Source organism: Procambarus clarkii, chromosome 30 (genome assembly GCF_040958095.1).
Source record: "Procambarus clarkii isolate CNS0578487 chromosome 30, FALCON_Pclarkii_2.0, whole genome shotgun sequence".
Classification (NCBI taxonomy): Eukaryota; Metazoa; Arthropoda; class Malacostraca; order Decapoda; family Cambaridae; genus Procambarus; species Procambarus clarkii.
This window is the reverse complement of record NC_091179.1, coordinates 9,220,584-9,247,150: the sequence shown is the minus strand read 5'-3', so window position 1 is coordinate 9,247,150 and position 26,567 is coordinate 9,220,584. Positions and strand designations below refer to the sequence as shown.

At 41.9% G+C, this 26,567-nt stretch overlaps 1 protein-coding gene across 5 annotated transcripts in view; it reads right to left on the bottom strand.

Moving 5' to 3' along the window:
* The window catches only part of LOC123765526 (uncharacterized), a 93,414-nt gene extending 67,864 nt beyond the window's left edge, over nt 1–25,550 (bottom strand). For 3 of the 5 annotated variants that reach the window (XM_045754176.2, XM_045754178.2, XM_045754180.2), the window contains exons 1-4: nt 25,321–25,550; nt 20,904–21,229; nt 20,466–20,705; nt 19,992–20,087 (exon numbers count right to left, since the gene is read on the bottom strand). In XM_045754176.2, the coding sequence (XP_045610132.1) occupies nt 19,992–20,087; nt 20,466–20,705; nt 20,904–21,197 (630 nt within the window). In that variant the 5' untranslated portion in view covers nt 21,198–21,229; nt 25,321–25,550. Of the gene's footprint in view, nt 1–19,991; nt 20,088–20,465; nt 20,706–20,903; nt 21,230–22,689; nt 22,847–25,320 lie in introns of all 5 variants that reach the window. The other 2 variants (XM_069333862.1, XM_045754177.2) reach the window with 2 other exon arrangements.
* Nucleotides 25,551–26,567: the final 1,017 nt, after the last annotated feature.

Here is a 26,567-nt window from a genome sequence, read left to right as displayed (position 1 = left end):
TGCTTAGAGAGGGTCTGTTAAATTATAACTCAAGTCACCGGCGGGAGCAGCAGGCAGCCGAGTTACCAAGTGGTCTATTCCTAAAGTCATCATCCTGCTTGCGTGTACAGCTCCGCCGTTATCCCCACACGGCACCAGCCAAGCAGCATCTTTATGGACGCTCACACCGTCCTTGTTGCCACCCTCCTTATTTGTTGCTCTCAACTTTAATGTCTGGGAGTAAAGTTCTCGGGAACACACTATTGACTCCCATATATCCTAAATATAACTGGCCTGGTGGGTAGCCCTCTGTGCTGAACTCTCTTTTGCTCTCCAGATATTATACTGACGAAAAGTTCTTTCGACAACCATCAGCCTTTTGTGATGAGACAGACGCTCTACAAACATTACTAATGTGACAGACAACACACTGACCGAGGTGCGCAAATAATGTCAGAAAACATTTGGTTACTATGTCTATATATACGTGACATGATTTCCATGTGAATTCTCTACCACTCCCATACAAACACGAACATATCCACAAGACCGGCTGCCTACTTTAAGTGCACAAGTAGTCAATTTCTCCACATTGTGTCGGTTGGTCAACACTATGTTGTCTTACGATGCTACGTTGTTGTGTATGACCAGCCAAGAATTGATAGAGTTGAATTTTGCTGTCATCAACCCGCAAAAATCCAGCTCAAAATTAGCCTACATTCTCCGCAGTCCCGTTCTCTTTATGTGCCACCGCGTAAAAATAATCTAACCTCCTAACTTAACTAGAAACGTACGAACCCAAGCAACCAGCCTGACTAGTTGAGTCCGATGCATAGAAAACGTAGATACTTGTGAGCCATTACTTTTCATAGTAGGTTGCATTTGTAACATGGGCTACCATAACGTAAAAAACGCTACCTATTAACTGAAAGGACAGGTTGCCAACCTAAACCGTACTCATGGCCATGCAATAACACATGTTTCTTCCCCTTGTTGGAGACGACATGACGCTTGTGGCGTCGAGTTTGTTAATTGAGTAATCTATCCCTCCCTATCTGTACAATCACTGACATAATAGCGGCCCAAACCGGTTAAAGAAAGGCTTGGTTTTATGTCTTTTAGATTGATTGATGAAGATTAAGCCACCCAAAAGGTGGCACGGGTATGAATAGCCCGTAAGTGGTGGCCCTTTTGAGCCATTACCAGTATCAAGAGCTGATACTGGAGATCTGTGGAGGTGAGACTGCACCCTGCGTGACGGGAGATGTCTCGAGTATATATATATATTATTATATATATATATATATATATATATATATAATATATATATCTTGTAATCTGACGAGACTTTTTATATACCAGGAGGGAATGCATGCGAAAATATTTGCAATTGTATTTTCTTATGACGTATCGATTCCTATCTCCCACGTGACATGATGATTCCCGTCTCCCACAGACCCAAACAACACTGCTAAGAGTTCTCCACCACTGGCGGTTTTTTAGTGAAGGTGGGTGGCGAGTGCCCTGTAACATCTCTGTACCAGCAGCCTGCGGTGATGGGTAGGTAGGAGATCTTAAGAGTCGAGAGTTCCCTTTGTAAACATGATTTCCCCTTTTGTATACATCTCCCTGTAAATGGGACTGACAGCAATGTTGAGGGGTAACGTCACCTCCAGTCTTCACGGTCAGATCTCGTGTAGTCACACGAGGATATATAATGCTGGCAACGACATCAAATGTGAGGACGTGACGCTATGCTCGGGTGGAGAGTACAGTGAATACATTTATATTAGTGATCGTTATTCTGTTGGCGATTAGCGCTGATGGTTGCATGTAAGACAGACCGGTAGGTGTTGGTGGCTGAGGCCCTGTTTACATACATGACGTGCAGAGCTAGCGTGTGTGGGGCTGTATTCGCCTATTGGTGCTGGCAGGATCGAGCTGCTAGCCCATCTAACCACCGTTTGTGCGCGCGCTCGCCTATCTGTACTCGTCTAATTGTACTTGCGGGGACTAAGCTTTGACACCCATGACCCGCCTCTCCACTGTCAATCAACTGCTGTACAGGTTATTGAGCATATTGGGCACTATCATATCTACTGTACATTTGAAACTGATGGAGTCGGCCTCCATACAAATTTCGAAAGGCAGTTCTGATTTTAGCTAGCCTCATATACACCACTGATAATATCTTTCATACGGGCTTCAGCAGACAGGTTAGGTGTGATATCATTTAATATATCCTCCTCTCTGTCCGTTTCATGAAGGGGGGGGGGGGGCTTCTCCCATTTGGGACCTTGTGTCTAGCCTCCACCACCTAGCTTCATTCACTGTGCGCTCACCTAGTTGTGCTTGCGGGGGTTGAACTTTGGCTCTTTGGTCCCGCCTCTGAAGCGTCAATCAAAACACACACACACACAGGAAGCAGCCTGTAGCAGTTGTCTAAACCCAGTTACCTATTTACTGCTAGGTGACGAGGAGCATCGGGGTGAAAGAAACTGCCCATTTGTTTCAGCCTTCGCCGGGGATCGATCCCCTAGCGCAACGAATCACGAGCGCTGTCCACTCAGCCGTCAAGCCCCCTGACGACTACGTGTGTTTTGTTTAATACTGTCGCCTAGGTACCACCAGTCGTTAGTCAGGTAACACGAGCCCAAGACAACCACACTAAGACACCTCATACACAGCTCAGCTCAGGTGAGGAAGGTGTGGGGGGAGGGGGGGGAGGGGGGGAAGGTGAGGGGAGAGAAGGTAGAGACGAGGTGTGAAGGCCAAATATTTCCCCTTGCGTGCAAGGGGTCCGCTTTGAGCAAGGTCGCGGAGGAACATACATAAACAGATGCGCACGAGGCTGGATCAGCTGTAGCCAATTACAGAGGACTCGCGCACCTGCAGCCCAATCACTGCGGCCCGATCCGTGGTATCAAGTAACCACGTGACCAGAACTAATGCCACCATAACAAACAAGAGGAGCTCATCATCCCCACAGCCCATAAACTCCAAACACCTCGCCTCAAGCCTGTACCTCCCAAGATTTTCGCGTCCACATTATGTATTTATGGTGGTGGACGCGCACTGGTCAGGCACCAATGTGGTGGAAATGGAGAGTGATGTTTAAGTGGACCTGATAAGATATGGCTGGCGGTGGGCGGGTTAGGTGATAGGTGGTAACGGAGAGTGTGTGGTGGAGGGCTTGGGGGTAGGGGGGGGAGCGAGGCAGATATGTTGGCTGGGGGGGGGGGAGTAGACGGTTGGTGACATGACTGACTGATTCATTGTATATCTGTCAAGATAGTTGGCGCCAACTATGTTATGGCCGAATAAAAATTCCTTCCGCCCCACCCAAAGTCCTGGAACGAGGTATCGGCACCATTTTAAGGAACACCGTCGTTCAGCCTAACATGTAATTTAAGTATTTAAAGTATCACCCATAATTTTCTTGAGATAATTAGTTTTGAGATAACGATCAGAGGTGACACCATTTTCGACCTCCTGTAATTATGATAAATTGACATTTTTTTTTAAACTATTGGGGTTATGATATGGGACAGTAGAAGGACGTATATACATACCGAATTTATATGGAATGGGGGGAAGGGCACGGGAAGCGTAAACAGTGCAGGGGTGACGACGTCACAAGGTTGAGGAGGGAAGGTGTGTGGGAGAGACCGTGGGCGGTGGCGAGTGAGGGTGGTGGTCGTGGGTGGGAGAAATGAGGACTCTGAAGGACCCCCAAGATAAGGCTGAACGATCAATGACCCTAAGTGGAAGCTCCCCATCTCCAGTTCATTCCCTACCCCGGTTTCCCCTCCAACATCATTCCCCCTTCTCCCTCTTCCTTCCTTTGACGAGACCCTGTCCCCTCTAGGCCTCCCCTCAACAGCAAGCTCACGCATTCAAGAAGTTCGTACACTTAAATTACTCAAGATCATATCGACATCGCACATCCGCTTGAAATGGAAAATGAGGTCTCGCTCCCCCTTACTCACACTAATATACCTGCACACTGTACGCAAGACGGGGTTGGGAGCTACGCTCAACCCTGTAAGCACATTAAGTGAGCACACGCACACAACTGTAAGGGGTTTCATGTGTCCACGACTTTAATGACAGATAGGACACGGGACGAAGGAGTCAGGAGTGACATCACCAACAGCTGGGAATAAGGTATTTATTTATTTATGATATACAAGAGTTCTTACATTCTTTTACAGCCACTAGCACGCATAGCGTTTCAGGCAGGTCTTTAATCCAAATTTTTCGCACACGCACGCGCGCGCACACCACACACACACACACACACACACACACACACACACACACACACACACACACACACACACACACACACACACACACACACACAGGAAGCAGCCCGGAGCAGCTGTCTAACTACCAGGTACCTATTTATTGCTAGGTGAACGGGAGTATCACGATGAAAGAAACTCTGCCAATTTGTTTCCGCCTCCGCCGGGGATCGAGCCCGGACCTTTAGGACTACGAACGCAGAGCACTGTCCACTCAGCTGTCAGGCCCCAGTTATTTCAGAAACGCACACAAATCAAATTGACGTGATATATATACTAACGAGAAAATCCACCAGGACTGTGTGTGGGTGGCGCGATTGTGAACCCACTGTGCTACAGTGTCACAGGACATTAACAGATTCCTAGATATCATTCAGAACACTAATACGAGAGTGGAAGGAGACAGGACGAGTGATGCTCGAGGTATCAGCGTCACCGAGGATTGTATCGAGGGACAAGTGACACAGAGACACAGTGATACACCAAGACTTCCAATCATCCGGAAAGTCCGGACAATCAACCAGGATGTGTGTGCCTGTGACAGAGAGAGAGAAGCTCCGACAAGCTCTACAGTTCTGACACAAAGGTGCAAGTCTTTGTTCCATTAAGTGCCCATGAGTTAACGGTGTGTGGTCAAAACGTAACCCCGCCGGAGACGATTCCCACTTCCAGTTTATGGTTGCAGGAGGAAGGCCACGGGGACTGGTAACATATATAACACCATTAAGTTTATCATCAGTAATACCTGACCCCCCCCCCCACCTCTCCCTCTCCCTCCCTCCCTCTCTCTCTCTCAGGATTGAAGTGCGCGCTTTATGAATGCCAAGATCTGAGAAAAGAACCATGGGACCAGCATGAACAGCTTGTTTAGCAAGATCATCAAAAATCATCACGAATATGGCTGCGAACCCAGCAACATTCGACTATTTTGTATCTTCTAAAGATGAGGAATAGTCAGGATTGGATTTGGATCACCACCTGATGCCGATTGTTGGAAAGTCAATACCAAGGAGATGAACCTCGTCCTTGCAAATTCTCTTAGGCAGGCATGCACACATTGGGAGAGGACATAATTTCAACACGCACATCTGAGGCACACACAAACAGGGTATCATCAGCAGCATATGAGACGCCGGCAAACCTTAGAACGTAGTTTAGAAACCTAAATCAGGACTATTTCAATGCGATCTACAAAGCCTTTGTTAGATCAATACCGGAATATACAGCACAGACCTAGTGCTGCATACCCTGTGAAACATAAAATAAAAACTTAAAATGTATAGTCAACGTTTGCAACAAGACTGGTGCCAGAGCCTAGAGGGTTAAACTATGAGGAAAGATTGTAGCAACACGATCTACAATCCTAGAAGGCAAAAGACAGAGGGAATATTATCACATTATACTGAAGGGAAGACAAGGATAGCCTCTTTAAATTTAGAGAAAGTAAGACGAGGGGACAAATGGAAACTGAAAACGCAAATGAGTCTAAGGCCACAGCTTAAGAGTATGCTGGTACCCTATACGAGTGGTCAACAAGTGCCCTGAAAGAACAAGTGAAAGCAACCTACATCCACAACTTTAAAGCCACTTTAATGCCACATTCGAAAAAAGCATTAGAATGTCAAAATAATTAGATTATAATGTAAAAGGTACAACAAGGCTTCTTGAGGTTATCTTGAGATGATTTCGGGGCTTTAGTGTCCCAGCGGCCCGGTCCTCGACCAGGCCTCCACCCCCAGGAAGCAGCCCGTGACAGCTGACTAACACCCATGTACCTATTTTACTGCTAGGTAACAGGGGCATAGGGTGAAAGAAACTCTGCCCATTGTTTCCCAGGCTAGTAGAAATGGCATAAAGAGCTACACCTCACTTTCCCTCAGTCAGTGATAGGTAAGCACACTCCCTTACTCTCCTCCTCCCCCCCCCCCTCTGAAGACAGTGCCAGCGTTGACCGACAGCTACACACCCGAGTGTGACGTTGAGAACAAGGACATGAGTCAGTGTGTGCCCAGCAACTACATGTTATGTGTCGGTAGCAACCAGTGGATGCGAAGCACAGAGCGGCCATTGACTTCATTATCTCCAACACCTGGGCTTGTTATTATGTAGAGCGAGGACACCCAAACAGATGCAACCCGGCACAAATACCACAAACACCAACCACAACAATGTAATCTGTGAAAGTTACCAACTACCACAACAGCACTGTATGGCATGATAACCAGACATCTGGTAACGATACACAAGGCTAATACAACCACAACAGCTGGGTACGACTGCTACCACAACAGCTGAGGTACGACTCCACCCAACAACAACACACGCCTCGTAACTGATTACATTCAAGCTTTTCTTGAACAGTGCTCCTTCTCTTCCTGTGTTCAAAAGGCACCGCTCTAAATACTTCACTCAAGTGCTACCAACCCATCCTAGGCCTAACTAAAACAACTATAATATACTATAAATTTATTGGAGAAACTTACTACAATGCCGTAGTGATTGAATGAAGGTGAAGGAAAGACCCAATAAATGTATTAAACTAATTTTCGGATGTAACCTACATCCTTTCTCAAGGTGCTGTGTAGTGTATATAATGTTCTGCAGAACATTGTATAAGTATGTTCATGTATATCATGAATATATAAGTATGTTCATGTATATCGTGAATATATAAGTATGTTCATTGTATACATGTCAAGGTCATTTATACAATGTGCTGTAGAACATTGTATACATGACTTGAGAAAAAATGTTGGTTACATCCGAAATTTTCGGTTTGAATACATTATACATATTTTGGGACTTTCCTTCACCTTTTTGAGGTTATCTTGAGATGATTTCGGGGCGTAGCGTCCCCGCGGCCCGGTCCTCGACCAGGCCTCCTTTTTGTTACACCCCCCCAGCAAGTAGCCCGTAGCAGCTGTCTAACTCCCAGGCATCTATTTACTGTTAGGTAACAGAGGCATCAGGGTGAAAGGAACTCTTTCCATTTGTTTCCGCCATCATCGAGGACTGAACCCGGAACCTCAGGACTACGAATCCCGAGCGCTGTCCACTCAGCTGTCAGGCCCCTTCATCAATTTATTTTCAAGGAAAATGTCATCTTTGGTTTCACAATACATTAAAACTGACGAATCAGTCTTTGTGGTGAATCAGTCTTTGTGGCGAATCAGTCTTTGTGGTGAATCATAGCCCATCCTCAGGCTATGCTCGGACGAGGATAGCCTGAGGATGGGATAGGGCCGGCCGCAGCTTGGACGAGGATAGCCTAAAGGGTTGTTGGGAATGATGCGTAAAATATGTCTTTCACAACAAGAGGGTGGAGGCTGCCGGATTATCGATCAATTGGCCACAACTTCACCTCAGTCATCACTGTCTTAACAGCATTTGTCATGATGTCCACCATCACAACTACCATAAAATCCACCACTACAACCATCACTCACAACTGTGATAATATTCACCACCACAAGCACCATCACAATGCAGGAGACGCATACCACCACTACCACCACGGAGAAATACCACCACTACCAGCAGCAGTCTCCACATGGACAGATTAGCCAGTCACCTGTTGTTGTTGTTGTTTAAGATTGGCTACCTGGAACAAAAAGTTCCAAGCAGCACGGGCTATGGTGAGCCCGTATTATTTTTTGAGTCAGTCACCATACAGACCACATCAGGCCCTTGGTCTCCTCACGCGATCTGAATTAACTTAATAGTATAAAATGACCTTGATCACCACATGATTGGTCAACATGTAAACATCTTAAGACTGGTGGCACATCACCAAGCGTGATGGCACGGCGCATCGAAGTGGTGACAAACATCACAATAGTTGTAGGCACTCAGGTGTTGTCAAAACATCACGTGATGTTTACATTTGGGGCTAAGTAAGTGTTGGGAGCTGACAAGAAGTCTGTATTGTACATGGTACGCTTATAACACAAGAAAGGCTCTTTGATTCTTTTAAATATTTCATTACTGGTCCCAGTTCATGGCTAGGCTGACATGTTAATGGCACATCTACTATAGGGTGCTCCATAGTATAGGAAGTGTCGTATGTTTGAGGGGAGGGAACACACACACACACACACACACATACATACATACATACATACATACATACATACATACATACATACATACATACATACATACATACACATACATAATGTGTGTGTAATTACCAAAGTGTAGTTACAGGGCCTGTCCCGTCTTTCCGGCCCTGTCATATAATGCTTTGAAACTACTTACGGTAAAATGTGTGTCCCGACCGGGATTCAAATCCGGAAATGCCAACAGTGAATTGAGAACGAACCCGATTGTACTACTTACGGACTAAAAATATTGAAGCTCTACAATGGGCTCGAACGCACGTCCCTAGACTTCCCTGGCACACGCACCATGATGAGCATCATACAAAAAATTGTGTCCCGACCGGGATTCAAAGCCAGAATTGCCAATAGTGAATTGCGAACGAACTTGACTGTAAAAAATACATTTTGTCCCCAAGACCGAGAAAACATAGTTCTACGGAATTATAGGGCGAATCCACAATTACAATGAGTATCCTCATTGTGTGTGTGTTTATGGCCGAGAGACGACGGATTTTATGAAGGCCAGTAGAAGAATTTGGCAATAGTGTTTCTTTAGCATCTTATTACTACGTTCCGTTGCTCCTGACATTTAGCAAGGATCTATTTTTGGATGATATTTCACAACCCGGAATGAGATATAAAGCGCCATTAATCACATTTAGTCCAGTGATTTGTTTTCTGTGATAGCTTATTTGTTTTCTGTCTAAGCCTCTTAATTTCCAAGTGTACCTACATAAATATGGAACCGGCGGGAGAAAGCCTTGAATTGTATATAAATCCAAAAAGAGCCACTTATAGTGTGGTGGCGGACATTACACACTGGTTGAATACTTCAAATGGTGAGGTCGGGGGGAGGTGGGGGGAGGTGGGGGGAGGTGGGGGGGGTCGGGGGGAAGACATGTGCTCAAGGTTCCCTTTACTGTTTGCTTTCCGTGCTCGGAGGCGGATGTGAATCATCGCTTCATCACGTGGCGTCATACACACCATGTGGTAATGGTGCATCAGACAGCACCTGGCAGGAGTGTCATGCAGGCATACCATGTGGTACTGGCACGCACATACCATGTGTCAAGCACACGCCGCGTAGCAGTGACGTGACGCAGAGCGTGCCACGCGTCACGTGGTGGCCTGGGTTGCATAACATAACGTGGGCAGCAGTGCGTCGTAGTGCCGGAGTATTGATCTAGCGGTCGGGGGTCACTCACAAGAGGTGACGACCCTCCCCAACCACCGCGCCACCTTGCTCTGCAGCAGCAGCAGCAGCAGCAGCACTCCCTCGTCCTGTACCATCTTGCCCCATCCCTGCACAACGCTCTGTAACCTCACCACAGCCTTGTCTGTGACTCTCACCCCTCAAACGCCAAATTCCAGTCCTGTCCTGCTCCAGCTGGCAGCCCATCTCTGTCCTGCCCCATCATGAAATAATCAACCCCCCACTGCACCAGTGGACCCCCTTCCCCGCAGCAGACCGGGTCATCACCACATTAAACGAACCAAACCTACCTGTAAACGTCGCCGTTAGACTATTGACTGCAAATGTTACTGATGTTAAAATTAATCATGTCGTAATTAAGAATGGCCGTAGAAACATGTTCTGCACATAGGAGTAGTAGAACGCCAGCCACACAAACGGACACACTCTTTAGCATGGCTAATACACGAACAGATGAACACATGATGAAAACCAAGTACCCAAATGAGCCACGAAGACATAAAATTCTCTTCAGTGTTAACATAGTGAACAAATGAAATGCATTAAGGAGTGAAGTCGCGGAGGCAAACTTTATACATTCATTAGCTATAAATGCAGATACAACAAAGCCCAAAAGGCTTTGGAGCCTACACACCATCCCCGCAACTGTGTTAATACAATCAGGCGAGTAGTTTCACCGTGGACCATGTGTAGACTGTTAGAAAAGTAAATATTTTGCCAACATATATTTTAGTATAGGCTACAATAATGACGACTAAAGCTTGTGTACATTCTTGTCCAGCTTAGCTCCTACAATACAAGGTTGACTGCTGGCAGACAAATTAAATGTATATCAGACAACATGACATATGCCAAGAGCCTAAATTTAACCCCCCCCCAAAACCCATGCGGTAGATGGATTCCTGGGGGTTGCCAAGATGTTGTCATTAAACCTGCACAAGGCACAGCTGGTATACAACACCCGCGATTTAAATACGGCAGCTCAGTGGAAGGTACGGAGCGACTCCTCTTAGTTACAGCCACGTTACACGATGACCAGTCTTGTCCCTTATAGTGTTCCAAAGCGTCATGTCATTAGTGCAAACATTCACTTTTAACCAGCATAATTCATGTAACGTGTAAAATAAAAACGGATATAATCAAAGCAGCCTTGACAAATATCAACACCCCCAACACAAATCAACACACACATATATATCAACACAAAAATTAGTTTGGTAACGAATGCCGCCCTAATTTTACGGCTTACTTTCACGACTACATCCTCGCCTTTTATTATCATCAGTATATTTAATCAATAACAATTTAATAATAGCGGTCCGGTCATTGTAATAGCATGTAATTATATATAATCACAGGAAAATGACGAATGTCCATTGTGACCCGATTTTGAATAAATTAAAAACAGTCCAAATAATATTGATATATCTAACATTTGAATGTATAATTTATTATATAATTTTTAAGGAGTTCCAATTCTCCAAAGTTCTTATTTTCGTATCACTTTGATCGTCTCCTGGTTTTATTCATCGAAGTGACCAAGCCGTGTGCCAAGTTTTAGACAGATTGAACAATAAGTAGGGTTTACACACGTCCATCACATTTTTAAGAAAAACAAAAGTTGGGATTTAGTAGATGGGGTGTGAGTTTTCAGTTGCATATAGTCCTGGGGCTTCAGGCTTGTTCGCATTTGTGTTCCTCACGTCTGCCCCAAAGAATGTGGCGATTTGATAAAATACTATGCCCAAGATTACCATCAGAGTGCCAGCGGGCTGATGGGCTAAATAGCCTCGGCTACCTCCTGATGGTCAAGTGGATTAAGGCGTCCTGTACATACCAGTTGCGTTGCTCCTGGCAGTATGGGTTCGAGTCACTTATGGGGTGTGAGTTTTCAGTTGCATATAGTCCTGGGGACCATTGAGGCTTGTTCGCATAATATATTATCTTATCATTTACAATATATATATATATATATATATATATATATATATATATATATATATATATATATATATATATATATGTCGTACCTAGTAGCCAGAACGTACTTCTCAGCCTACTATGCAAGGCCCGATTTGCCTAATAAGCCAAGTTTTCCAGAATTAATATATTTTCTCTAATTTTTTTCTCATGAAATGATAAAGATACGCATTTAATTATGTATGAGGTCATTTTTTTTAATTGGAGTTAAAATTAAGGTAGATATATGACCAAACCTAACCAACCCTACCTAACCTAACCTAACCTATCTTTATAGCTTAGGTTCGGTTAGGTAGCCGAAAAAGTTAGGTTAGGTTAGGTTAGGTAGGTTAGGTAGTCGAAAAAACATTAATTCATGAAAACTTGGCTTATTAGGCAAATCGAGCCTTGCATAGTAGGCTGAGAAGTGCGTTCTGGCTACTAGGTACGACATATATATATATATATATATATATATATATATATATATATATATATATATATATATATATATATATATATATATATATATATATATATATATATATATATATTATATAATATGGAAGGGAGTACCACCTCTAGCTGGAAGAAGGGGGACCCATAGCCTCGGAGGAAACCACGCATAACGCATTAGAGGGAATGTTTAGATCCCCTCCAATACAGTTTCTGTGTGCTTTTCTCCTACCACCCCCTTCCTTGAATATTTTTTGTGCTTTATTATGCATTTGATGCATAATATTATATATATATATATATATATATATATATATATATATATATAATATATATATATATATTATTATATATATATATATATATATATATATATATATATATATTATATATATATAATATATATTATATATATATATATATATATATTATATATATATATATATATATATATATATATATATATATATATATATATATATTATATATATATATATATATATATATATATATATATATATATATATATAAAGGGTATTTTGTCACCCACGTATATGTCCATTTTTGGAATGAGGCAATTGAGAGTCGACGGACACCAAGGAATGACTGACATGATTCAACTTCGGAACTCTTACCCGAACACACATCAAGGCGAGTACTTTGAAGGCGGCTAAGAGACATCTTTGGTATCTGTCGGAAACATATGTTGGATTGGCTTTCCTGGGTATAATAATAATAATAATGTTTATTCAGGTAAAAGTACACACACACAAAATGAGTTACAAATGTTAGATTTCTAGACATAGGTAGTATATACTATGCCTAAAGCCACTAATTACCCCAGCGTGGTAATGAACGTTACTCTGGCAGCCAAGGAAAATATGTTCCAGAAATTTAAGAAATCGGAACAGAAGACAGAATTGAAACGATAAGAGGGGGAAAATATCTAATCTTTCAAGTGAAAGATCTGGAGACTTCGTCATCCGCCGTACAAAAAACATTCTCCAGATTGTTGGGAGTCGGTGACGCGGAGGAATACTACAGCAATGACTAAGAAGCTCCATCAATGCCTTTTAAGTGATAATGACACTGCAGAAAGGGGCATTACCCTGATTAAGAAATGTAACGTGTCAGTTTCGAACAGCAGAAGCCGTTTCTGTTGTGGTTGTTGAGTATCACACAACAGCCGTTACCAAGCTAACAAAAGCAGGAGTTGCACCCGGGTCTCTTCCCTCTCTTCACCCTTTCCCCTTCTTCATCCCATCTCCCACTTCCCCTCCCCTTGGTTACCCATTTCTTCATATTGACAAAAAATTGATTAAGAAACCATTCTGAGTCTCAGAAAATGTATTATTACGAAGCACTGAAAACTTAATGGGCAAGACACCAAATATTTCACATTTCATGACAATCGTAAGGGAGGGGGTCACTATAAGTACTAATATTTATGTAGGGAGACCCCTCGCTACATAGTCCCCCCTGGCTTGACGCCTTCGCTTGATAATTAATTAATTACTTACGGTGACCCCGACCACCCTCCGTCTGTCCCATACCTCAGACCCTTTGCCCTCCAAAGTTTTGAGAGGCTAGCCCCAAACGTTTGCCCTACAACCTTGGAAAGACAGACATATTCAGTCTCTCTTATTAACATAGCTTATCTTGTGTATGAAGAGAGCTTATTCTGAAAATTTATTTTAGCTGGATTGAACAAGTGTAAAGACAAAGTTTGACAATGACAGCAAACAATAAAACTCAACCGATCCTGCGGGTAAGCAAATACAACAATCAGCTTTTTAACAGAAGCATTTCTGCCGACTAACCAAGAACAGCTTTCTCCGAGTGACAACCGAGTTGCCTGTCATACAATTTCTAGTATAACTTGCGAGGATTCAGGGATTCTCGCAATCAACCTAGAAGAGCTACAACAAAATCTTTGACATCAGTCTGAACAGGCCAGGCGTCCTACATTTCATCACCTCTAGTAAGGCAGGATTCACAGCACGAAGAAATACTACTGCATAATTACACACAAGGCAAGGGGGTGAAAACACACTGCCACTATTGCACACTGATGCGAGGCCAAACATTTCTTATGATATGGGTGAGGTATTGGTTTGGCAACGGTGGTAGACGAGAGAAATAGGTTGCCGGCCAACATCAGAGGCAAATCGCATAGCTAGCTTTAAAAATAGCCTTCCTAGATACACGGGGGAAGACGGGGGTTGGATCTAGATGGGCACCGCTGCTGTGACTCCTTGCGTCCATATGTCACCGGCCAACACCTAATTATGACGTGGCCTCGCCTAACGGCAATACATCTGGATGCGTTATTCGCAAAACCTCCTATTTGCATCCTAAGTATGTAAATCCTGTGATTAAATATATGTCTACCACGGTGGGCATATGTAAGCTACATTGGTCTACTGGAATGTGCTGTGTAGATGTGGAGAAAACGACGGAGAGCGTCAGGGTCAAATCCAAGAGACCCTGGGTTTGGTTCCCTTGGCAGAATGAGACGTTTGGGCAACGTTTACTTTCATTCGATGCCTGTGTCTACGTAGTAGTAAACGAGCACCTGGGAGTTGGGCAACTGTTGCGGGATGCATCCTTGAAAAGTTCATTGCTTAGGCTAGAGGAACCTGGATAGGCCTAACAGGCTTCCCGTCTCATTATGGGAAAGCATAGCATGGAATGAATGTGCGCGCTCGCACACGTGCATTTGTCCAGTTCTTGGCTACGGATTTACTCCCACTTGCCATTGTTCTGGCCACACAAAGGTGATATACTGAACTAAGTGCAAAAACTTACGCAAAATCTCTGCACATTCAGCCCAGAAAAATGACAGTAAAATCAGACTAATATTCGAGAAAGACAGACCTACTCATTACAATATACTAGTGATAAATATGGTAGTTGTAGTCTTAAGTGTCAAGAGATAATTGATTTCCCCATAATCGGACAAAAAACGTGTTCAACTTATCGAGGTCTCCGGCCCTAAGGTAACTACTGACCTTCTCCAAGACGCAACCCACAACAGTTGCTTAATTCCCAAGTAAACCTATTTACTGCTAGGTTAACAGAGGCATCAGGTAAAAGTCAATGTGCCTAAACGTCTTGTTCTACCGAGGGAACCGAACCCAGGACCTTTTGGATGCACTGACCACTGCGCATTTAATGGAATGGTCAAACGCTCCACATCTCCATCAATGCCTGGGTCAAATGACGCCACTCCCTGTCTGTGGGTCCAAAATACCATACGTCCACCTCGGCTCCCTCAACACCGGCTATAGCCACAAGCTTTACCCCCCTCACACCTAGTTGTCTCTACCGCTGGGCCTCAAAAGCCTACCTCAGTCATGCTGCATTTTCCACACGCGTCATATACGTCCCTCACCTTTACACCCCAACCCCCACTAACCCCCACCACCCCACAGGTCCCGCTTAGCAGCAGCTCGCCCGAGTACACATGTACCCGGGACGAGACCAACAACACCTGGGTCGATAGATATGGACAATTCCTCTCGGGCCTCTTTCCCAGCACCATTAATAACGCCATCACACAACTCAACGACTTTCGCATCCTTTGAGTAACTGGTATACAATTTTTTTTGCACGAGTACGTATGCATGTGTGATGCCAGGCTATTTTAAATTAGTCTGCACAATTATAAAGTGCATACATAAATGTCAAATGCTACCGAGGGCTCAATATTATAAACATTGCCATTGTAATGTTGGATAACAATCCCCCATGTGAAGCCAAATCGCGAGACAAGGACTGTGAACGGTGCGCCGGATACATGTACGTACGCATGACCACAATGCAGATGACATTTGTTAAGGTGGGAAGCCTGTGTTGTTGAGCGGCGGTGAGGCACCAAGCCCCTTACCTAACTGCTCTTCCCTGCATCCTAACACCTGGACAAAGACTGCTGGCTATTGTGGAACTTGGAGGGCCACCGTAGGGCTGGGGGCTATTTTTTTACAGATGGGTACAGGAGTAGACGACTTACGATTCTTGTTAGCAGGCTTACTGCTGTTCCCTGCCCAAATCTTACTGTAACCCTTACTTTACCTAGAAGTTTTTCCCTGGGACATGACCCACCAATCGGTTTACAAATAGGTTCCCAATTACTCCTGTGTGAACAGGAACGAATAGTTAGGGATTGGCGCCCAGTCCAATCTCCCTAGATTGACACAGGCTGCGTGTGTGTATGACACGTGTGAGGGATGGGAAGGTGTGTGAATGACACACGTGTGAGGGATGAGAAGGTGTGTGAATGACACACGTGTGAGGGATGGGAAGGTGTGTGAATGACACACGTGTGAGGGATGGGAAGGTGTGTGAATGACACACGTGTGAGGGATGGGAAGGTGTGTGAATGACACACGTGTGAGGGATGGGAAAGTGTGTGAATGACACACGTGTGAGGGATGGGAGGGTGTGTGTATGACACACGTGTGAGGGATGGGAGGGTGTGCGTGACACGTGTGAGGGATGGGAAGGCGTGTGTGACACACGTGTGAGGGATGGGAGGGTGTGCGTGACACGTGTGAGGGATGGGAAGGCGTGTGTGACACACGTGTGAGGGATGGGAGGGTGTGCGTGACACGTGTGAGGGATGGGAGGGTGTGCGTGACACGTGTGAGGGATGGGAGGGTGTGCGTGACACGTGTGAGGGATGGGAGGGTGTGCGTGACACGTGTGAGGGATGGGAGGGTGTGCGTGACACGTGTGAGGGATGGGAGGGTGTGCGTGACACGTGTGAGGGATGGGAAGGCGTGTGTGACACACGTGTGAGGGATGGGAAGCTGTGTATGTGATACGCGTGAGGGATGGGAAGCTGTGCGTGACATGTGAGGGATGGGAAGCTGTGCGTGACATGCGAGGGATGGGAGGGTGTGTGTATGACACGTGTGAGGGATGGGAAGGTGCGTGCACGACACGTGTGAGGGATGGGAAGGAGTGTGTGTGCATGAGACGTGGAGAGTGGTGTGTGGGAGTTTGGGTGCTATGTGCATACATACAGTACATCTAACTATTACGATGGTCACCTACTGGACATTCACAAGATGCAACCCACAACAGTTGTCTAACTTCCCAGGTACCTATTTACTTCTAGGTGAACAGAAGCATCAGGTAGGTAATTATCAAAACAAGGCACCATGCTGGGAAGACTATGTAGCATCATCAAAGTCACAGGATATTCAAGTCAGAAATATTACCAAGGATGCCAATATGAGAAAAAAGTGCATAAGGTGAGCAATATCAAAGGTATCAGATTCACCAATGATTCTATCGATTGATAAATGACCGCAATGGACATTTGCCTCTCGATAGACTTATGTAATGGAGAAAACAGAAGGGTTACCACATATGCTGGAGGGAACAGCAGAAATGTTCCAACCCATGATGGAGGAAAGTTGACAGGATATCACATCTATTAAAAGCTCTCATATGACATGTTTCTTTTCTTATTAATTATCAACTTGTTGTAAATAAAATACTGTAAGTTTATTACTTTGTGAAAGTCAAGAAATTTCACGCTTCCTATTTATCTTCCATGTATCAATAAGCCTTTAAAAGAGAACATGAACAAAAATTTACATACTGCTTCGGCTTAAACTCAAGAACGTAATACTTTAGGAATTTATTACAAATATTTATACAATATCAAACTGTGTACAGTATAAATAATTACATAGTAAAGTACTTTATATTATAAATAAAGTGGCCACTTGAAATCAATTTAGCTGTAAAATCCCCCCATTCTGTATCATAAACAATTACAAAATTATAAGTAAGCAAACCATATTTCAAATTCTATTACAAAATACTACATATGCAACAACTAGCTTCTCGAACACAGGTTACTTGAATTAACAAGTTCCTCATGTTGAATTTGTCGGAATTAATAATAATTCAATTGTGTTGGGGGAAGAAAGCCAGAGTGTTTTCATACAAGTTTTGGCTTTTATTGAGGTCCCCCACCCCCCAGGCCGAATTACTGACCCCGCCCAGAATGTCACCCCACAACAAGCTGACTAACTCCTGAGTACCTACTTACTGCTAGGTGAACAGGTATATTAGATGAAAGGAAATGTGCCCGACCATTTCTGTCCCTCCCGGGATTCGAACCTGATAGTCTCGATTGTGCATCAAGAACAAACCCAACTGTACTACCGGGACCCTCTTAATATAAACATTAATGAATAAAGCAGTATGGTAGTTACAAAAGCTGGACTTGAGATGTGCATTCTGTAACTGAGGACTTCAAGTTTTGACTTGGAAAAGTGTCATTCTTATAGATTTAAGATAGGCCTATAGGACTATTTAAATCTTTATCGAGTTAAAATTCCACAAAAGAACCATCATTACCGTGATATTAAAGCAAGGTTTTTCAAGAAGTTCATAATACCATAAATTTGAGGGTTTTCCAATTCTTTGTAAATTTTGGGGCATCTCCTATCTCTTGGTTCCTAACACACTCAAAAATCAAACTTTTAATTTTCACTTCAATTAACTCCCCTTTCTAATTTAATTGTAATTTCAATGAAGCAAAAGTGAACCCCCTTTGCAATCTTTCACTTGAAATGACAGCTCGCCTGTCAATATACTGTACACATTTCAAGACGGACACCAGATGATGATCAACTATTGCAGTGTTCTTTAAATGCTAGTGATGGGAAAACATTGATTACTCATACACCATGAATGGAGTCCAAGAAATGTGCAAGAACATGTATTGCTGGGAATCTTAGCGAAATATCTAAGATTTACTGACTGTAGGTAATGCACACGACATGTAAAGCTGCCGCCCAGTTGGGCGAGTGTGGAGCAAGACTAGTAACTACATGACTCGCCGTTTCCTCAATTTTTTTTATGCAGGCATGGAAGATGCTTTGCAATGGGACAGTAGTCATTCAGTGCTGTACTGTGCTGTACTGAACCTGGCTTTTACACGATGGCCACCATCTGTAGTGGCCACAGTAGAGACAAAGGCCTTCTTATTTGTTTATTCAAATTTATTTGATCATCCCAAGATTTTTTAGGGCAGCTTTCAATTACTTTTTTTTAATTTAATGCAGAGCTGTGCTGTCAATATACAGCAGTAGCTGTGATATGTATTGTTATGTTCTACACATAAGAGCTTGCACTTATCATTAATGAACAGCACTTGCTAGTATTTTAACTACAAGGGCCATCCCACTTTCTGAACTTCCTTTTTTTGAAAATAATGGTTATAAATTTTTGGGCCAGACTTTCTAAACTACCAATCCCCTCCCCCACACTTCCATAAATATCCCCACCTCCAAGAAGCTGGGATTGGTTTGTTTGGCAACCACACTGCTATCGAGCCAATACAGTGCCACCACAACCCAATCTGTTGTTTTTTAGGTATGCCCATGGCATGGTTGATGATATACAGTAGTAGTATTTCAGATTTTGTTCAAGATTTCACAGTTTGTGGGCAAATCGCTCATGTGGAACTTTACGAAAAGGTTTAGAAAAATCTGTTTACACCATAACAAATAGGAAATCTTTATCTGTGTAATTGATTGTTGTTTTCATAAGCTTAAGTATGTTTGCTAACAGGATCTGTTTTTGCAAAAATTGTGTCGTGATACTTTCACAATAATGTGCACTATGAAATAACAAACTATTTCATCTCTCAGTATTCCTTGAAGAAACCTGCAGATATGTAATGCTCACCAGAATGTGACAATATTAGTAGCATTCACCTTGTATACAACTCCTACAGCTAAGCAATAAATTACAATAACATTCAGCTGGTTCTGACAGGTGAGCAAGGGTACTGTAATCAGATTAACTTGTGTCCGAGACAATCTTGTTTCCTCAGTTTTTCTTTGAATATGGCATTTCCATAGGGAACCTCCAAACCTCAAAAAAGAAACAAGTAATTGTGTGCATTTCATAAAACAATTGCAGCTTTATCTTTAATAGTAAGGTACTCACCTCTGCCCAGAAGCAGACAATGAGGGAGCCTGCACTGAGGATGATGGGGTAGAAGGCACTTCTGAATGACGGTGCCAACATCAGATCAGCATTTGACTAAGGATCAATAAAATACAGTAATATATTACTTAACAATAAAATAAACTACCATACTGTGTAACGAAACAAACTGAAAATGTGTAGAATACATTACCGGTAAATGTACATTGTATTCCGAAAACATTTATTTTAACACAAACCATCAATGACCGATACCCATATGCCTCATTTAATACATCTGTAGAGAGAACTTTATCATAGACCACAAAATCAAAACTTATCTACACAAATTCAGAAAAAAGAATATAACTTTTTTATGCTCAATTTAAGGCACCTTCATCATTATCAAATTACAGTACTGTACTGTATGTATATACAGTACTGTATATATATTCACTATTTCAGAATACACAAACCAAGTCCTTATCTACTTACAGGGGATGAGAAGTATACCCCTCTGAGGGTGGCCGCAACAAAGGTGATAACATATAACAACTTCTGGGTGGTGACTCGACATGCCCTCCTGAGGGATGGAGTTTTTTGTTTCATATATTCCGCCCGAATACACACCACCAACTGGGCCAAGCTTACAACAGATATCAGGTAAAATACAGTAGCAAAGCTGATAAAGTATGCAAGATTGGGATCCATGCAAGTGTCCCCTTCATACTGAACCTGAAAAAAAAATGAATAAACATGTTACAAATTAGAAAATCAAACAAATAGTCTCTACAGTATTTCAGTATACTGTATTAGACAAAGCAAATATACAAAGATACTATTAGTCTAAATTATATCAAAATATATTTTGATTAAAATGTTACAAATCTGATCCTTGATATTACAACTTAAACACTGCATATTTGTACACACCAGGCAAAAGCAAGTACCGTTTAGGCACTCGCCACGGCCAGAGCAGTTGGCTTGACATGAATTTGTGTAGTTAGTCATTCTCTCATAGATACTTCTCAGGGAGGAGTACAGAGTTTCACTTAGTGTTCCACTTGCCATATAAGAGAGGTGATCAGTGGCTGTGGTAATGGGTTGCAGTGTAGGGTGTGGTGTGGTGTGAGGAGCAGCGGCCAAGGGCGGTGAGGGGCCATAGTCAAGTGTATTATGAATTGCCCCTCCTGCACCTTGCAGCTTGCCCACACCCCCACCTACCATACCGCTCCACAGATTTGTAGCACAACCCTCATCTAGAACAAAATAAACATCCTTATTAAAAAATGCTCTGAAATTTTCCAGTGAAAATGAACAATATATGCAATATACAGAGTTATATAGTATTGTACCACTACAGAAGTTATTATACAGTATCTATAGTATTATGACCTTTGGAATTTATTCCTTAGTTTAATTGTGATTGCAAAAGTAGGAAGAATCTTTCTTACCAACCCTCAGTAAATTCAAGATTTATTTAATTAATGAACAAAAACTTTGTAGTGGAAGCTTACTTAACAATGGAGCAAATGCTGTAATCACGACAATAATGTCCATCAGCCTATTCAAAATGCAGCCCAACATATGCTTAACATTAGTTATTACTATTAGTGTATATACAGTACACTGCAGTAATAAATTCCAACAACTTTCTACATACAAACCCAGTAATAGTCATTGTTCCATATGGTTTTGGAAGCAGATCATATTGGAAAGAGCAGTGTGCATTAAGACTAATTCAAGATTTGCTTGAATAGCAGTGTACCATTACGTAACTTAAAAAAAAAATTAGGGATAAGCCAAATATAAGGTACAAGATAGGGGATATATCAGAGATAAGATAAGCTAAATGCAGGTACTGTACATATGGTACTGAACTATTTGGATTACAGTCTATTAGGGACTGCACTCCAGTAAATGGATACATTATTAATTAGAATGACATTACCAGTACTGTACAGGAAGTAATGGCCATTATTGTATCTTTTATGCTAATTGTGTATAACCCCCATTGCCTTGTATCCAAAAGGCATAATTCCCCATTGGCTTGTAACAAACATATTTTATCCACAATTCTCAGGGGAATTAACTGTTCAAATCCTTGGGTGGGGCGGGGGGAGGGCTTATAATTCAAATAATTCTTGTTAGTCCCAAGAAAGCACGAAACATTTTTCAACACAACCTGCTTTTCAAAGTTGGATAGACCAATACAACAAAATAATAAGGTTTCTGTACAAATCTTATTACCATGCAAATGTACTACATTGGTCAAATGTACTACACAAGGGTCAACCAATTATAAAGTACAGTACAGTACAATTGAAATAACCACTACACACACAAAAGGGAAAATAAGTTTGCAACAGAATAAAGTTTTATACAGTACAGTACTGTACAGTATAGCCTATCAAAAAAGTTCCATCAAACACCATGATGCAAAAATGAGTCGACTAATATTAAAGACCTCGCACTTTTGTTTCAGGAATAAATCATGCTAATTAAATTACTGTCAACTCATTAAGTCATAAAATAATGAAGGAGACCATTAAACTACATAGACCAACCAATTATTTGCCAGATAAGGAGGAGACAATAATAATAAAGCAAATTTACCAAATCAAGAAATATGTTGGAAAGAAAGCACCACAATATATCCAGCCATATATAAAACTACCATTCTATTACTACAAGACAGCCTAAAATTACTTAAGCTCACCAAATAATAAAATAGTGTCAAGATCAGCCTGTGTCACTTATGTGAAACAAGGGGGAAGAGACCAAAATAGGATAAAACCGATCATCCTTACATAATGGTCACCCTGCTGGATTACTGGTCCTAGGCTGTCTCCTTAAGAGATAACCATTCAAACACTCTGAAACATTCATTTAAAACTGCATTAACTGGTATTAATGACAAACTAGAAAATGGTGTGTAATTTACACTAGATCTAAGTTTTTATACTTTACTAGCAATAATGATAGTAAAATGTCAATATGAAAATATACTGAATTACAACATGTAAATCTAAATGAAAGCCCAAATACTGTAATATCCAACAAGGAATCAAGTGTGAACCACTTGAGACGCACCAAACACCAGGCGGCTATATTCGACTGTATCCTGCTTCACAACCAACTCCTAACAACCTGAGATTGTCCACTTCCACATCTTTCTCTGGTTGGGGTTCCAACTATTTACTCCCTTTATATTATAAAAGAAAGATGTAAACAAAGTACAGTATTACTTTACTGATTCTAGTAACAAGTTACTAGAATCAGTTATTAGACTGTACAGTACTTTGACTTATTATTTACCAAAGCTGGAATGGCTAATTTTACTGCTTAAATACTGCATTTGAATATCAATTTATTTCCTTTAATAGTTTAAAAGCCTAGCACTTATATTGCATTATTATTAAAGTACATTATATTTATGGCAAAACAAATTTGTAACAATGCAAATTACAGCATTTGGTTAATTAATGTAGATTTCTACTACATTTATATGAAAGAAAAAATACATTCAGGATTATCTCCGAGACACTAGTCTTGGCCGATACAGTACAGTACTGTACTGTATTAATGGTCAAGGTAAAAAAATCACATGCCATAAAGTTTGACTACATTTAAATCCTCCAAACTTTTTGATTAGATTTGTTAAAATCCAGGGAATAAACCAAATTCATAATTTGGTGAAATGAGAAAGCAGAAGTGTAGAAAATCTAAATTCCTCCCCCTTTAAAGTAGGCAGATAAAGCAGATTCAATAAGTTATTAACCATTCAATCTGATCATTGTGACTTGCAAGCAGATAACAGACTCATAAGCTACCCCACAAGAAGCAGAATGATCTTGAATGCTCAATTCTGACTGGCAATAGCTGCTGTTGCACATTACTGTATTACTAACAGATGCACTTTAATTCAGACAATAGCTATAGATAATAGAAAGTCTAGTGTATTATTACTAGTGTATTATTGTATCATTACTAGTGTATTATTGTAGTGTATTATCTAGTGTATTATTACTTGAATGAACTTTGCTAAAGCATATGCCTTTAAATTTGTCAAGCTCCTACACTATGGCAGGGAGAAGCATTAGCTCAGCTTATTCCCAACATATCACACAAGTAGTTTTACACTGTAGCAACCTTGTCAAGATACAATAATATAAAATGCCTTCTTTGTTAATACAAAATTGAGGTAGATAAATAGTATAATGAATTATCATTGAGCCAAACATATTGTTTTTGATCATACTATCATATAGCAATTTAAATGAACTGTCTGCAATATGCTTAGGGTGGCACATTAAATAATCTTTAGCAACTGTGGTTACTGTATTTGTATTACTCTTGTGAGTATACACATAAAACATTTATTAACACGAATAATTTTTCTTAATCACACTGAAAATCACTTCAATTAAAAATACACAACTCCGAATGTTGTCAAAACCAGTCAGTCAGAACTTTATAAATTGGAAATTTAAAAATACTGTATCCCATAAAAAGGTGTTCCTCAGCGGGCTACTAAACATATGGCCCTGTATGACTAACCATCCTGCGAGATGGGGACTTTTAGTATCACTGTTACCTTATTCACTCTTGTTCATGATGATATCCTCATAATGCACCTAGAGTCTGCCAGTGCAGACTACAGATCACATACCTCTGTATGACTAACCATCTTGTGTGATGGGGATTGTTAGCACCACGTAGCTAGTTTTTTGACACACACTGTACTCCCCTTCATATAGTCTAGGGTAGCTGCACAAATGCATATGTACCTAAATGTGTTAAAAAAAAACACAGATGCAACATGCATTTTTTTCACACTACGATTTGTATGCACATATATCAATACACTACCACACCTTGAGTGGGTAAACAAAGCCTGCTGAAGTGGAGTATACAATACCCAGCCTTAACCACATGTAACGTACAAATACGAAATGAGAACAACAATGTTGTGTTAAGAGGAACTAGCAAGGTCGAGCTAATGAGTCTATTGTAACCTTCCTTGTTCTTTGTCGCGAGCACATATCAAGAATTACATGCTGCTGCTGCTGTTATTCTTCTCAATAGCACTGTAAATATATCCTACGTTCTATAAAAGGTGTGTTTATGGTGGCCTTGTAAAACCTGGCTCGCACTCCCAGCAATAATAATGCTTTGTCCTTGCTAACCTGCTCAGCTAAACCTGATACATATAACATTTACCAATTCACATTTATATGCCAATAACGTACTCTGCAGCAGCCCCATGCTCAAGCCAAATTACAGCAACGTCCATTAGTTAACCTAAGACACTCTAAAGAGTCTAAGAGACTCGAAGTCATTAACTGACCTGTCGAAATCAGCTGAGCGAGACCTGCCTGCAGACGACAATGCTTTACTGCTGCAGGCCAGCCTAGGTATTCCCACCGTCAACTCCTACTCGTTATTGCCGCCTGTAAATACCGCAAAGAGATAACGACGTGAAGATGCCAAGGAGCTTTCAAAACATAAGGCAGATGAGGGACGAGCTACAGCACTGCTCACCGAGCCACAGCGGGAGAGACACTGAGCTTCGGCCCAGCCAGGCACTCCAGTGTTGCCATGCCTGGCCACCACCCTCCAACACCTGCACCCTGCAACAACATATCTGCACCTGCATCCACCACCACCTACATCACGCACTAACACGTGTTACAAGCATCTGCATCCACCAGCACCTACACCCTCCAACATCTTCCCTTGAGATGAGCCACCTCTCCTGATGAATTCATGCAACACGGCTAGGAAGCATCAAAACTACTATCGCTGGTACTCGGGTACTGTACTCGCCTAAAATATATGTGGGTGCTGGTTTACTCTTGAAATTCTATATGTATTGGTAGCCTTAACTACCTCCTCTTTTGTATGTTTTTGTTGTACCTTAATTTTAGTTTGCATTCATAGTCGAGGACAGGGAGCCTGTAACTACATGATGACCTTCTCAGGATGCAACCCACAAAATTTATCCAGCACCTTGGCAGTTATTTAATCATTCAGTTTGTCGAGGACAGACAGCCTGTGTACGTATGCTAGGCTTATATCGACGTCTCGTCCCCCCTCCCCCCAAGGAGTAACTACAATACAATACAATACAATTTTATTTAGGTAAGGTACATACATACAATAAATATTTACAAGGATTGTTTGACTTATAGGTAGAGCTAGTACATACAATGCCTAAAGCCACTATTACGCAAAGCGTTTCGGGCATAAACTACAGATCTCCGCTAGGATGCAGTCCCACATCAAGCTGGCTATCCCCCTAAAAGTGTCTCTTCTGCTAAATGAACTGAGGCATTAGATGATAGGAAATATGCCCAACCATTTCTGTCCTGCCCAGGATTCAAACCCGGGCTTCCTAATTGTGAGTCAAGAACGAACCCAACTGTGCTGCCGAGACCCTACAGTAGGTGGACAGACATCTGTTGTGGGTTGCATTGGTATAGCTGGCCTAGACCCTAAGCTTGTTTAGTGGTATTAGTATATTGTGGTAAGTGAGCTGATCCGTGACCTCGCTAGTTCCAAACTTTATGAGATCAAAGTTTAAAAGAATTGCAA